The 14,840-nt window shown below is 22.8% G+C and overlaps 1 protein-coding gene across 2 annotated transcripts in view; it reads left to right on the top strand.

The window, feature by feature from the left end:
• LOC117178105 (formin-like protein) overlaps positions 1 to 14,840 on the top strand; it is a 101,648-nt gene that overhangs the window by 50,030 nt on the left and 36,778 nt on the right. For both annotated transcript variants that reach the window (XM_033369348.1, XM_033369350.1), the window contains exons 10-13: positions 217 to 482; positions 4,451 to 4,718; positions 9,861 to 9,988; positions 13,084 to 13,528. In XM_033369348.1, the coding sequence (XP_033225239.1) occupies positions 217 to 482; positions 4,451 to 4,718; positions 9,861 to 9,988; positions 13,084 to 13,528 (1,107 nt within the window). The remainder of the gene's footprint in view (positions 1 to 216; positions 483 to 4,450; positions 4,719 to 9,860; positions 9,989 to 13,083; positions 13,529 to 14,840) is intronic.

The raw sequence follows: 14,840 nt of genomic DNA, 5'->3' as shown, positions 1-14,840 counted from the left end.
TTTATTTTTTCCTCCTGATTTACGTCCTCCTCTCCTCCTCCTTCTCGTCCTGATTTGCGTCCTCTAGATTTTCGCCCTTCTGATTTACATCTTCCTTCTGACTTACCTCCTCCTCCTCCTCTTCCTCCTCCTCTAACTAATCTTTATCATCTAAAAGTATCAATAGTGTTAAGAAGGTTCAGTATTTTGATTTGATTTTCCCGCTTGTTGTTGCAGTTACCAACCTTCGAAATGGCAGTGCACATAATTCGCCTACAACTGAGCATGCGGCACCATCGACGTTGACGTCGACGCCATCGCCAGAAGTAGAAGCTCCCAGTACAGCTCCTGCACCACCTCCCCCACCTCCGCCCCCTTGTCCACCTCCCCCGCCAGCGACACCTTTCTTGGGTGACAGCAGAGGTCCTCCACCAGTTCCGATTCCACCGCCGCCTGCGGGAATGATGCAGGCGCCTGATGGAGCCATGACCATCAAACGAAAAGTAAGTCAACCTTTCTATTCATATTCGATTCCAGTTTATCGGAACTTTCGATTTTTTTCGAATCCGAAATTTCAGTCGCTAATTTTCGCACTTCACACTCTTTCTCTCTCTCTCTTTTTTTAAACAAATCCTCTTTTTTACTTCTTTGTCAAGAAACTCCCACTTTTTTCCTCAATTTCGAAGTGAATTAAAAAACCCAAAAAGAAAATGCAACTATTTTGAATTGCAAGTTAATTCTTTTTAATCGTAAAGTCTAGTATTACAATTTTGGTTCAGAAGTTATCTCTTTTGGTCAAAATTTCTATTGCTTGGTTGAAAATTCAATTATTTTGTGTTAAATACTCATATTTTTGGTCGAGAATTCATATCTGTCATTTGAAATTTAGTTATTTTGTCGAAAATTGTACTATTTTGTCGAAAATTTAATTATTTTCTTGTTTGAAAGTTAGTTTTTAAAATTTAAAATTGATATTTTTAAACAAAAATTTACCTATTCTATTTTCCGTTGAAAATGCACATATTTACTTGAAAATTCGCCCTTTTTTGCGTTGTAAATTAATTCTTTTTAATTAAAAAGTCAACTATTATATTTTTGGTTCAGTATCCATGGCTTCTAAATAAAAATATACTGACTTTTTTTTGGTTTAATTCTACTATTTTGTTAAAAATTCGTTTTTTAAAATTGAAAATTGAGCTATAGGTACCTTTATTGACAATTGAAATACTTTGTTAATACATTTTTTTATTTACTTAAAGATTTATTTCTTTTTTTTACATTTTTTGTTTTAGAATTAGGGTTTTAGATTGAAAATTTATCTCTTTTGTTTAAAAATGCGACTATTTTGTTGAAAATTATTCTCTTTTGATTGAATATTAAACCATTTTGTTTGAAGATTCATCTTTTTGGTTAAAAATGTACTTTTTCGTTGCAAATTGATATATTTCAGGTTAAAAGTTCAATTGTTTTGCAGAAATTTGATCTGTTTGGCTTGAAAATTTCTTTTGGCAGAAATTAAAACTTTGTTGGTTGAAAATTAATTTGTTTTGTTTAAATATTTAAGAATGTTTATCAAAATTCAACCTTTTTGGTCGAAAATTTCATTATTTGTGTGGAAATTATTTTTTTCGTTCAAAATTTCTAAATTTTATGTTTAAAATTCAATTGTTTTATAGGAATCCTGTAGAAAATTCGTCTATTTGCTTAAAGTTTTAAAAGTTTGGTAGAAAATTAATATTTTTTAGCTTAAAGTTTCAACTTTCTTTTCGAATTTCAAATCTTTTCAAGATTTTTTAAAATTAAAAATAAATTTTTTAAAATTGAAATTGAACTATTTTGTTAAAAAGGCAACCATTTTGGTAGAAAATTCATCTTTTTTATTTAAAAATTACGTGATTGTAAGTTAAACTCTGTTCTTAAAAAAAAATTTTGTTTAAGGTTTCACCGTTCTAATTAAAAATTAATTTCTTTGGATGAAAAAGTATTTTTTTTGCTGAAAATTTAATTATTTTGTTGAAAATTTATTTCTTTTTGGGTTGAAATTTTTTTTTAATTAAAACCTAAACTATTATTCCAGTTGAATCTTTCATAATTTTAGTTAAAAAATCATCTCTTCAATTAAATATTCATTTTTTGACTATTTTTTATTTTTCATCAATAAAAATTTATTTTTTGTTAGAACATTAATTTTCTTAGCTCTCTCTCTCTCTTATCAATTTAGTGAACAAAATTTGTTTAAAAATTCTTTGTTTTTGTTTGAAAACTTCAATTCGTTCAATTAAAGTATTTTTTATGAAAATTCATTTATTTGATAATCTTCTTGTTTTTTTTTTGTCATTTTTTATTTTTTGTTAAAAATTTATTACTTTGAACAATATTAGTTGTTTAAAAAAATTTATTAATTTTTTTTTTTTTTAACTGAAATTAAACTATTCCATTTTTTGTCTATAATATTGATCTTTATTTTCTTTAATAAAAATTCACAATGTGTGTGTGGTTAAAAAAAACTATTTCGTGAAAAATGTATTTTATTTTGTTTAAAATTAATTTAACAATTTATTTTCCTAAATAAAAATAAACTAATCTATTTTTGGTTGAAATTATTCTTGTTTAAGAAAAAAATTCATTTATTTGCAAATTTGTGTATTTTTTAATTGAAAATTATAATTTTTAAAAATTGAAAATGAAACTATTATTCCAGTTGAATATTCCATAATTTTAGTTAAAAATTCATCTCTTTAATTGAACATTCATTTTTTGACTATTTTTTATTGTTAAAAATTTAATTTTTGGTTGAACATTCATTTTTTTAATTTAAAACTAATTTTTTTTAAGTTTCGGTTGATAATTTATGTTTTTTGGTAATTTTTTTAAATTTAAAATTCTACTAATTAAGTTGAAGATTCAATTTTTTAGCTTAAAAATATCAATTTTTTCTGAATTTATCTATTCCAATTGACGATTCATCAATTTCGTTAAAAATTCATCAGACTTTTTTTTTAAAAAATTAATCTTATTGTTCAAAAATTTGTGTTTTTGGTTAAAAATTCATTTTTCAGAATGTAAATAAAATTACTTGGTTGTAAGTCAAACTCTTTTCTTAAAAATTAATTTTTCTATTAATGTTTCGTCGTTGTAATTAAGAATTAATTTCTTTGGATGAAAAAGAATTTTTTTGCTGAAAATTTAATTATTTTGTTGAAAATGTATTTCTTTTTGGGTTGAAATTTTTTTTAAAAATTAAAACTGAAATTATTATTCCAGTTGAATATTCCATAATTTTAGTTACAAAATCATCTCTTTAATTGAACATTCATTTTTTGACTTTATTTTATCACTCAAAATGTAATTTTTGGTTAAAGATTGATATTTTAAATATAAATATAAATTATTTAAGTTTCGGTTAAAAATTTATGTTTTGCGTAATTTTTTTTTAAATTGAAAATTCAACTAATTAAGTTGAATATTCAGTGTTTTAATTTTTAAAAAAATTCATTTTTTTTTAAATTCCATTATTCTAAATGACGATTCATCGGTTTAGTTGAAAATTAAATTTTTATAAATATTCCATTTGCTGTTGAAATATGATTTCTTTTTTTTTTTTTTTGGTTCAAGATAAAAAATATTCAGTTAAAAATGTGTCTTCTTTCAATGAAAATTCAACTATTTAGTTAAAAAAATAATTGATTTTGTTGAAAAATAATATTTTTTCTTTAAAAAATCATCTTTTTTTAAAAATTAATTTGATTGTTTTTAAAAATTCATATTTTTGGTTGAAAAATCAAGTATTCTAAATAGTTGAACTTTTTTGCTGAAAATATAATTTTTGGTTGAACATTAACTTTTTAAATTTAAAACTAAATTATTTAAGTTTCGGTTGACAATTTATGTTTTTTGGTAATTTAAAAAAAAATTTGGATTAAAATTTAACTATTCCAGTTAAAGATTCATAATTTTACTAGCAGACCCGGCACAGCGTTGCTGTGGCTCAGTCATAATACGTTGAATTTATATTATACTAAACGTGGCGCCATCTATGGACTGCTTACCCAACCTAGATAACGTGAAATGTTGGAAGTGTCGGTCAAAAAAAAAAAAACTTACACCGCCATCTGTTAGAAAATTATGGAGTACGCAAATAAAAACATTTAATTTGCCATAAAACAATATTGAGGTAATTAATCGAAATAAAAAGTATCCTATCCTTAAAGTTGGACCAAACTACACACAGTATACAAAATTTCATCGAGATCGGTTAAGTAGTTTCGGAGTTTAGTGGCGACAAACATCGTCACACGGGATTTTTTTATATATAGTATAGAAAGAAAAATGATATTTTCTCTATTTTGAGAGCATCTGGGACTGTGAAGTCTGACAATAGAAATAAAATTTGAGAAAAAAATATATATAAAATGAATTTGAAAAACTATTTTTTTTTTTTTTTTTTTTTTTTTTTTTTTTTTGAAAAAAGGTACAAACGAAATACAAACTTCCCACGCTGAATTGGGTGGCCCTCAAACCAAATCAAGTTCGAGGTACAATTTTCAATGAGCTGGATGACGATCGACTTCACAGTTTTATCGATTTTTCCGATTTTGAAGAGCGATTCAAAATCGGAATGGGTGGACATATTGCCAATGGCAACAGCGAAATCGACGGACTTCAGAGCTTCCCGAGCAAACGATTCAAGAAGCCGGAAAATGTTTCTCTTCTCGAGCACACGAGATTACGAAATATTGGTAAGATATCTTTCTCTCTTATCAGTTTACTCAAAAAAATTTGGTTAAAAATTCTTTGTTTTTTTATTGAAAATTTACTTTTTATGTTGAAAAATCGTTATATTCAAATATTTTTGGAAAAATTCATTACTTTGGATAAAATTAGTTGTTTTTTTTTCAAATTAAAATACATTTTTCTACCGAAATTTTATTTTATTTGGTTTAATGTTAATTAAACAATTTATTTTCCTAATTAACAATTTAACTATTCTATTTTTGGTTGAAATTTTTCTAGTTTTTAGATGGAAATATGTATTTTTTATAATACCTTTTTGTCCTTTTAGTTAAAAAATTCCTTTCCATGTTTAAAAATTTATTCTTCCGACTGAAAATTTAACTATTCGGTTTTTGGTTGTTTTTGTAATAGAAAACTTGATTTTTATTTTGAAAATTCCTTATACTGAAATATTTTTGTGAAAACTCATTTATTTTATAATATTTTTGTTTTTTATTTTTTTTATTTTTGGTTGAAAATTCATTACTTTGAATTACAATTTTTTTCAATTTAAAATATATTTTTTTAACTAAAATTAAACAATTGCATTTTTTTCTGCAATATTGATATTAAAAAAAAAGAAATTAACAATATCTGTCTGGTTAAACAAATTTAACTATTTCTTTAAGAATGTATTTTATTTAGTTTAAAATTAATTTAACAACTTATTTTCCTAATTTCAAATATTCCATTTTTGGTTGAAATTTTTCTGATTTTTAGATGGAAATTCGTATTAGTTTTGTTAATTGAAAATTCACCTGTTTGGTGAAAAATTAATTTTTTTTTGGTTCAAGATTCGTTCTTTTAGTTAAAAAATTTATTTCCATGTTTAAAAATTTATTCTTCCGGCTGTAAATTTAACTATTTGGTTTTTGGTTGTTGTTTTTTATTGAAAACTTAATTTTTATTTTGAAAATTCCTTATACTGAAATATTTTTGTGAAAACTCATTTATTTTATAATATTTTCATTTTTTTATTTTTGGTTGAAAATTCATTACTTTAGATAAATTTTTTTTTTTCAATTTAAAAAATATTTTTTTATCTAAAATTAAATTATTCCATCTTTTCTACAATATTGATATTAAAAAAAATAGAAATTCACAATATATGTCTGGTTAAAAAAATTTAACTATTTCTTTAAAAATTTATTGTATCTGGTTTAAAATTAATTAACAATTTATTTTCCTAACTAAAAATTTAAATATTCTATTTTTGGTTGAATTGTTCTTGTTTTTAGATAAAAATTTCATTTATTGTAAATTTGTTAGTTTTTGTAAATCGAAAATTAATCTTTTAAATTGATTTTTTTAAACTGAAAATGTGTGTGTTTTAAGTTAAAAGTTACAATTTTGACATGAAAAAATAATCTATTTATTTTTTATTTTTAGTTGAAAATGTTTTACTTTGGTCAAAATAGTTTGTTTAAAAAAAATAAAGATACATTTTTTCACTGAAATTGAACTATTCAATTTTTTATCTTTAAAATTGATCTTTTTTGTAATTACAAATTCACAGTATTTATCTGGTTAAAAAAAATTTATTTCGTTAAAAAATGTATTTTGTTTGGTTAAAAGTTAATTTATAAATTAATTTTCCTGATTAAAAATTTAAATATTCTCTTTTTGATCGACATTTTTTGTCTTTTTAGAAGGACATTTAATTTATTTCAATACTTTTTTTTATTGAAAATTAATCTTTTGAATCAATTTCTTTTAAACTGAAAATGTGTTTTTTTGAAGTTCAAAATTGCAATTTGAATAATTTTTATATATGAAAATGTTAACCATATTATATTCCAAATTCAATTATTTTATTTAAGATTCGCATCTAACAAAAAAAATCTTCTTAGTTAAAAATTTATATTCTTGATTGAAAATTGAACTTTTTTGGTAGACATTTATCTGTTTTTGTGGAAAATTTATCTTAAGATTAAAAAATTTTAATTTGTAAGTTCCTCTTTTTTGTAAAACATTAATCTTCTTGATACAAAATTATCTTTTTGTTTGAAACTTGCTTATATTCAAATATTGTTGTGAAAATTCATTTATTTCATCATTTTTTTTGTTTTTTATTTTTTCATTTTTGAATGAGAATTTATTACTTTGGTCAAAATAGTTTGTTTAAAAAAAAATTAAAAATACATTTTCTTTCACTGAAACTACTCAATTTTTTGTCTTTAATATTTATTTATTTTTTTTAATATAGAAATTCGCAATATTTGTATGGGTAAAAAAAATATTTCGTTAAAAATATATTTTATTTGGTTTGAAATTAATTTAACAATTTATTTTCCTAATTAAAAATTTTAATATTCCATTTTTGGTTGAAATTTTTTCGTTTTTAAATGGACATTGAATTTATTTCAATTTTTTTCAATTTTTTTTATTGAAAATTAATATTTTAAATTAATTTTTTAAAAATTGAAAATGTGTGTTTTTGAAGGTCAAAATTGCAATTTGAATAATTTTTATATGAACATTTTAAACATATTTTATTAAAAATTCATGTATTTTATTGAAGGTTCGCATCTAAAAAAATTCTTCTTAGTTAAAAATTTATATTTTTGGTTCAAAATTGAACTGTTTTGGTGGGAAATTTATCTTTTCCAATTTCAAATTTTTGAATTTTTAAGTTCCTCTTGTTTGCAAAACATTAATCTTCTTAGTAAAAATACAAATCTTTTTGGTTGCATATTCAATTTTTAGGTTCAAAATTCCTTAAATTCAAATACTTTTGTGAAAATTAATTTATTTAAAAAAATTAATCTTTTTATTTTTAGATAAAAATTCATTATTTAGGCCTCTTTTTAATGTTGATATTTTTTTAAAAGAAAAATTAACAATGCTTGTGTGGTTAAAAAAATGAACTATTTCGTTAAAAAATGTATTTTTTAAAATATTAATTTAACAATTTATTTTCTTAATTAAAAATTTAACTATTCTTTTTTTTTGGTTGGAATTTTCCTTAATTTTAGGTAAAAATTTCATTTATTGAAAATTTTTTTGTTTTTGTAAATAGAAAATTAATCTTTTGAATGAATTCTTTTTTAAACTGAAAATGTGTGTTTTCAAGTTCAAAATTGCAATTCCAATCATTTTTATATAAAAATTCAACATTTGATAATTTCAGTTGAAAATCCATCAGGAAGGTTGAAATTTTATTTTCTCGCTGAAAATTTAATTGTTCAATTTTTGATAAAAAATTAATCTTTTTTGTTGAAAAGTCGTTTTTTTTTTTTTGTTTAAAAATTAATTTTTTTAAGAGAAAATTAAACAAATTTGTTGAAAATTATTATTTTATTTATTTTTTTAAGATTAGAAAATTTAACATATCCAATTGAATATTACATCATTTTAGTTGATAATCCATTAAATGTATTGAAAATTTATTTTCTTACTGAAAATTTAACTGTTGAATTTTTGATTGAAATTTTATATTTTTAGTTGAAAATTCGTTTTTTTCTTGTTAAAAATTCTCATCTCTTTGGTGGAAAATTCATGTTTTTTTTCTTTAAAATTAGTTTTTAAAATTAAAAAAATTGACTTATAGAGTTAAGTATTACATAATTTTGGGATAAAATTAATTTTTTCTTTGGTTGAAAATTTAACATATCCAATTGCATATTCCATACTTTTAGTTAATAATCCGTCAGAATTATTGAAAAATAATTTTGCAACGGAAAATTTAACTGTTGAATTTTTGACTGAAAATTAATTTTTCTTTGAAATTAATTTTTTAAATTGAAAATTCGACTTATGGAGTTGAATATTACATAATTTTTGTAGAAAATTAATCTTTTTAGTTGGAAAGTCGTATTTTTCCGTGGAAAATTAATTTTTCTAACAGAAAATTAAGTTATTTTGTTGAAAATTATTTTTTATTTGTAAAAAATATTTTTTTTCTACTGATAAATTAACATTTGGAGTTGGATATAATATAATTTTAGTCGAAAATTCATCTCTTTAGTTGAAAATTAATTAAACTGAAAATGTAACTGTTGAATTTTTTTTCTTAAAATGTATCTTTTTATTTAAAAAATCGTTTTCTTTTCTTGTTAAAAATACATCTCTTTGGTGAAAAATTAATTTTTTTTCTCTGAAATCAATTTTTGTAATTAAAAATTCGACTTATACAATTGAATATTACATAATTTTAGTAGAAAATTCATCCTTTTGTTTGAAAACTAATTTTTTTTACTCAAAATTGAACTATTTAGTTCCAAATTAGTTTTATTTTATTTTTTTTAAATAATTTTTTTAATATTTGAAAAATAACTTATCCAAATCAAATTGACTGAAAATTTAACTGTTGTATTTTTGCTTTAAAATTTATCTTTTTATTTTAAAAAATCGTTCTTTTTTTCTTGTTAAAAATTCATCTCTTAGTTTGAAAATTAATTTTTTTTTTAAATAATTTTTTTATTATTTGAAATTTTAACTTATCCAATTGAAGATTCCTTAATTTTAGTTAATAATCTACGAGATTTATTGAAAATTTATCTTTTTATTAAAAAAAATTTTTTTCCTGTTAAAAATTCATCTCTTTGGTTGAAAATTCATTTTTTTCTTTAAAATTAATTTTTGAAATCTGAAAATTTAACTATTTTGTTAAAAATTATTTTGTTCTTAATAATTTTTTTTAATATTTAAAAATGTAACTTATCCAATTGCATATTCTATAATTTTAGTTAATATACCATCAGATTTATTAAAAATTTATTTTCCTACTGAAAATTGAACTGTTGAATTTTTTGTTGAAAGTTTATCTTTTTATTTAAAAAATCGGTTTTTTTTTTTCTTGTTAAAAATTCATCTCTTTGGTTAAAAAGTCATTTTTTTTCTTTAAAATTAATTTTTAAATTGAAAATTCAACTTATACAATTGAATGTTTCATAATTTGAATTAAAAATCCATCATTTAGGTTGAAACTTAATTTTTCTAACAGAAAATTCAACTATTTTGTCGGAAATTCTATTAATCGGTTGAAAATCAAACTGTTTTGTTAAATTTATATTTTTTTCGTCCAAAAATTCAATGAATTCTCTATTATTCGTGAAAGAAAAATTTCTTTATTTTAATATTAAGAAATAAATGTTGAATTTCTCCAGCAATATCGAGAAGAAAAATGGAGATGCCTGTAGAAAAAGTAATTACGGCAGTAAACGCTCTCGATCTGAAAGTTCTTTCCTTGGAAAATGTAGAATTGTTGCAGCGAATGGTACCGACCGATCAAGAAGTAAGTAAAAAGGATCTTATAATTTAATATCTTATTTTAAAATGTCTCTACTATTATATTTTTCGTTTAGAATTTATATTTTTTGGTTGAAAATTTAATTATTTTCCTTAAAATTTAACAATTTTGTTAAAAATTCATCTTTTTTTTGCTTGAAACTTTTCGGTTTGTAGAAAATTTATCTTTTTAGTTGAAAAATCGTAAAATTCCGTTCTTTTTTGTTTAAAGATTTCTCATTCCAGTTAAAAATTAATCTCCGGTTGAAAATTAATTTTATAAATTAAAAAAAGAACTATTCCATTTGTGGTTGAATTTTTTTTTTTATAAAAAATTAAACTATTTGATTAAAAATTCAGCTTTTTGTTGAGAATTGTTTGTTCTTATTTAAAAATCTGTTGTTGTTTTTTAACTGGAAATTTAACTATTCTCTTTTTGGTTACAAAATTAGATTTTTCATTGAAAAATGTTATTTTTTAGTTAATAATTAATGTTTTTCGTAAAAAATTTATTTTTTGTTATTAAATTAAACTTCTTGGCAGAAAATTCATTCGTTTTTAATAGAAATGCATTTTTTTAATTACTGAAGAATCATATTTTTTAATTGAAAAATCAACTATTTGTAAAAAAAATTTTTTGCCAGAAATGTAATTTTGAAATGTCAACTATTGCATTTTCTTGTTAAAAGTTTATATTTTTTCTTACAAATTTGTGGAGAATTTGTAGTTTTTTTTAATTAAACTTTTTTAAATTTATAATTAAAATCTTTTTTTTTTCAAATATGTACTGTTACATTTTTCGATAAGAATTTTTTATTAATTTGAATGTTTGGTTGATAATGCATATTTTTTGGGTCAAAAATTTATCTTGGATGAAACTCCCATCTTTTTGGAGTAAAAATGCAATTTTTTGATTAAAATTTAAATACGTTTTTTAAAATTTTGTGGAATATTCATTTGTTCACGGAACATTAATTTTTCAACTAAAAATTTAACAATTAATTTGTTAAAAAATCATTTTTTTAGTTGAATATTAGTACTTTTAAATGAGAATTCATCTCTTTAGTTAAGAATTTAATTATTTTGTTAAAAACTTGTTTCGGTTGAAAATTGACTTTTTTTAGTTGAAAATTCAACTATTTTATTGATAATTCGTCTTTTTTTTTGTCGAAAATTGATCTTCTGGTTTGAAATTTTATCTTTTTGGGGGTTGCTTTTTGATTGAAAGTTGTTTTTTTTTTCATTTTTTCGGTTGAAGATTATGAATTTTTATTTAAAAATCATCTTTCTTGATGAAAAATTTAATTTTGTTAACTAAAAATTTAACAATTTCAATTTTGATTGAAAATATTTTTTTCTTTTTATGTGAAAATTCGCGTATTTTGTTGAAAATTCATCTTTTTGATTAAAAATTTTCAATGTATATTTTAATTTTGTAATTATTAATTTTTTTAATTGTCAATCATTACATTTTATGTTGAAAATTTATATTTTTTATTAAAAATTTGTGATAAATTCTTTATTTTTTTCAATTAAATTGCTTTTAATTTTTAATTAACTTTTTTTCTGGTTTAAATATTAACTATTTGATTTTTCTCTGCGATTTTTTTGTTGTTTGAAAATTCATAATTTTCAATAAAAAATTCATCGCTTTAATTGAAAATTTTATTATTTTGTTGAAAACTCGCTTTTTAATTATTTAAGATTAATTTTTGTTACTGAACATTGATCTGTATTATTTTCTGTTTAAAATGATCTTTTTTAGTTTTAAATTTCAAATATTTTATTGATAATTCTTGTTTTTTTGGGTTAAAAATTGAACTAATTTCTTTGTTTTTTTAACTTGGTTGAAAATTTAACTATTTTGTTGACAATTTATTTTTTTTTTGTTGAAAATTAATTTTGCTAACTAAAAATTTAACAATTCTATTTTTTATTGTTAATATTTTTTCTTTTTATGTGAAAATTCACGTATTTTGTTGAAAACTCGTATTTTATTTGTTAAAGATTCATTTTTGTAACTGAAAATTATCTTTTTTAGTTGAAAATTTGTATTTTTTTGGTCAAAAATCGATACTTTTGTTTGAAATTCAATTATTTATTGTTAAAAATTTAACTGTTTGAAATATAATCCGTCTTGGTTGACTATTCAAGTATTTTGTTAAAATCTCATCTATTACATTTTTTGTTGAGAAATTATATTTTTTGTTAAAAATTAATGGAAAATTTGTTTTTTTTTTAAGTGTTTTTAATTTTTAATTAAAATTTTTCCTGGTTGAAAATTTAACGATTACATTTTTCGTTGAAAATTAATTTTTCTCAAATTAAACGATTTATTTCATAATTCGTTTTTATTTGCTCAAGAATTTATCTTCTTGGTTAAAATTTCATTTTTTTAAGTTAAAAATGAAAATATTTGGTTAAAATTTAAACCATCTTGTTAAAAATGTAATTTTTTAATTAAAATTTTGTTGTTAAAAATTCAACTGCTTGGTTAAAAGTTAAACTGCCATGTTAAAAAGTCGTTTTTTCTGTTGCGGATTTATAATTTTCAATAAAAATTTATCGCTTCAGTTTAAAATTGAATTATTTTGTTGAAAACTTGTTTTTTATTTGTTAAAGATTAATTTTTTTAACTGAAAAATGATCTTTTTCAGTTTAAAATTCAACTATTTGGTTGATTATTCTACTTTTTTTTATCGAAAATTGACCTTTAAAATTTCATCTTTCTGGATTAAAAAAAAGCAATTGTTTGGTTGAAAATTAATCTCTAAAAATTAAAAAATTCCATTTTTGATTAAAAATTGATAATTTTGAGTTAAAAATTAACTTGTTTTGTTGAAAATTGGTCTTCTTGGTTCAAAAATTCATCTCTCTGTTTAAAAATGTAAATATTTTCTCAAAAAAATATTTTGCCTGAAAATTAATTTGTTCAAAATTGTCTGGTTTCGTAAAAAATTAATTTTCTTCTATTATGAAAAATCACCATATTTTCCCTGTTATGAGATAATTTTTGGCTTCTAAAGTCTATTCTAAAGTTTAAAAAAAAACCTTGCGCATCCTTAAGCATAAAATAGCGACAATCGCTTTTTTTATCTTCAGATAAAAGCCTACCGGGAATACATAATAGAAAAGAAAAACGTGAATCTCTTGACAGAGGAAGACAAATTTTTGATGCAACTTGGTAAAGTCGAGAGGATATCGACCAAGTTGTCGATAATGAATTACATAGGAAACTTCTTCGACAATCTCCACCTAATCACGCCTCAAATCCACGCTGTGATATCGGCCGCGAGCTCGGTCAAGAGCTCAAAAAAATTGAGGGCTGTTCTGGAAATAATTCTGGCCTTCGGCAATTACTTGAACAGCAGCAAGCGCGGCCCGGCTTACGGTTTCAAGCTGCAAAGTTTGGACACGTTACTCGACACCAAGTCGACTGACAAGAGAATGTGCCTTCTGCACTATATCGTGGCAACCATACGCTTAAAATTTCCAGAACTTATCAACTTTGAGTCCGAAATGATGTACATCGACAAAGCTGCGACTGGTAAGTCATTATTATGGTTTTTTTAGTACTTTATTTCATTCATCTACTCAATAAAATGACAGAAATCGATTGCCACCTCCTTCTGCTGGATGGCGACTTGACCGGGAATTTTATTGACCGGGAAATTACCAGGAATTTACTTCTCTGATCAAATTAAAATTCCAAATTTCATTATTTTAAAAATATTGGTCAATTTATAAAAGTTATTTCTACCTTATCAGGGTGGCCACTTGACCGGGAAAGTTCGGGAAATGACCGGGAGTTTTATTGACCTGGAAAATCCCGAGAAATGACCCGGGATTTACTTCTGACCGTACTGAAATTCAAGTTTTCATTATTTTAATAATCTTGGTCAATTATTGAAAGTGATTTCTACTTTAAGGGTGGCGACTTGACCGGGAAATGACCGGGAATTTACTTCTGATCACAGACAAAGGCAGTTTTTCATTATTTTAATGATCTTGGTCATTTTCTGAAAGTGATTTCTACTTTATCAGGATGGCGACTTGACCGGGAAACCGGGAAATGATCGGGAATTTAATTAAAAAATCAGGAATTTACTTCTGATCACAGTAAACTTTCAAGTTTTCATTCTTTTTATCCATTTGGTCAATTTATAAAAGTGATTTCTACTTTATAAGGGTGGTCACTTGACCGGGAAAGATGGGGAAATGACCAAGATTTTATTGACCGGATTTCAATTACCGGGAAATGACCGGGAAGTTAATTTAAAACCTGAGAATTTACTTCTAATTGCAGTAAAGTTCAAGTTTTCTTTATTTAAATACTTTTGGTAAATTTATAAAAGTAATTTATAGTAAATCATGGTTGACCGGGAAATGACCGGGAAGTTTATTTAAAAACCAGGAATTTAATTTTTATTATTTCCATAATTTTTATCAATTTCGAAACGTGATTTTTACTTTATCAGGGTGTCGGCTTAACCGGAAAAGACCGGGAAATGACCGAGAGTTTTATTGACCTGGAAAATCCCGAGAAATGACCCGGGACTTACTTCTGACCGTACTGAAATTCGAGTTTTCATTATTTTAATAATCTTGGTCAATTCATGAAAGTGATTTCTACTTTATCAGGATAGCGACTTGACCGGGAAATGATCGGGAATTTAATGAAAAAATCAGGAATTTACTTCTGATCACAGTAAACTTCCAAGTATTATTCTTTTAATCCGTTTGGTCAATTTATAAAAGTGATTTCTACTTTATAAGGGAGGCGTCTTGACCGGGAAATGACCGGGATACCCGGGGAGTTTAATTTAAAAACCGGGAATTTCATTCTGATTGTAGTAAAA

Source organism: Belonocnema kinseyi, chromosome 8 (genome assembly GCF_010883055.1).
Source record: "Belonocnema kinseyi isolate 2016_QV_RU_SX_M_011 chromosome 8, B_treatae_v1, whole genome shotgun sequence".
In the NCBI taxonomy this organism is placed as follows: domain Eukaryota; kingdom Metazoa; phylum Arthropoda; class Insecta; order Hymenoptera; family Cynipidae; genus Belonocnema; species Belonocnema kinseyi.
The sequence above is the reverse complement of the archived record's forward strand: the minus strand, read 5'-3'. Positions and strand labels throughout refer to the sequence as shown.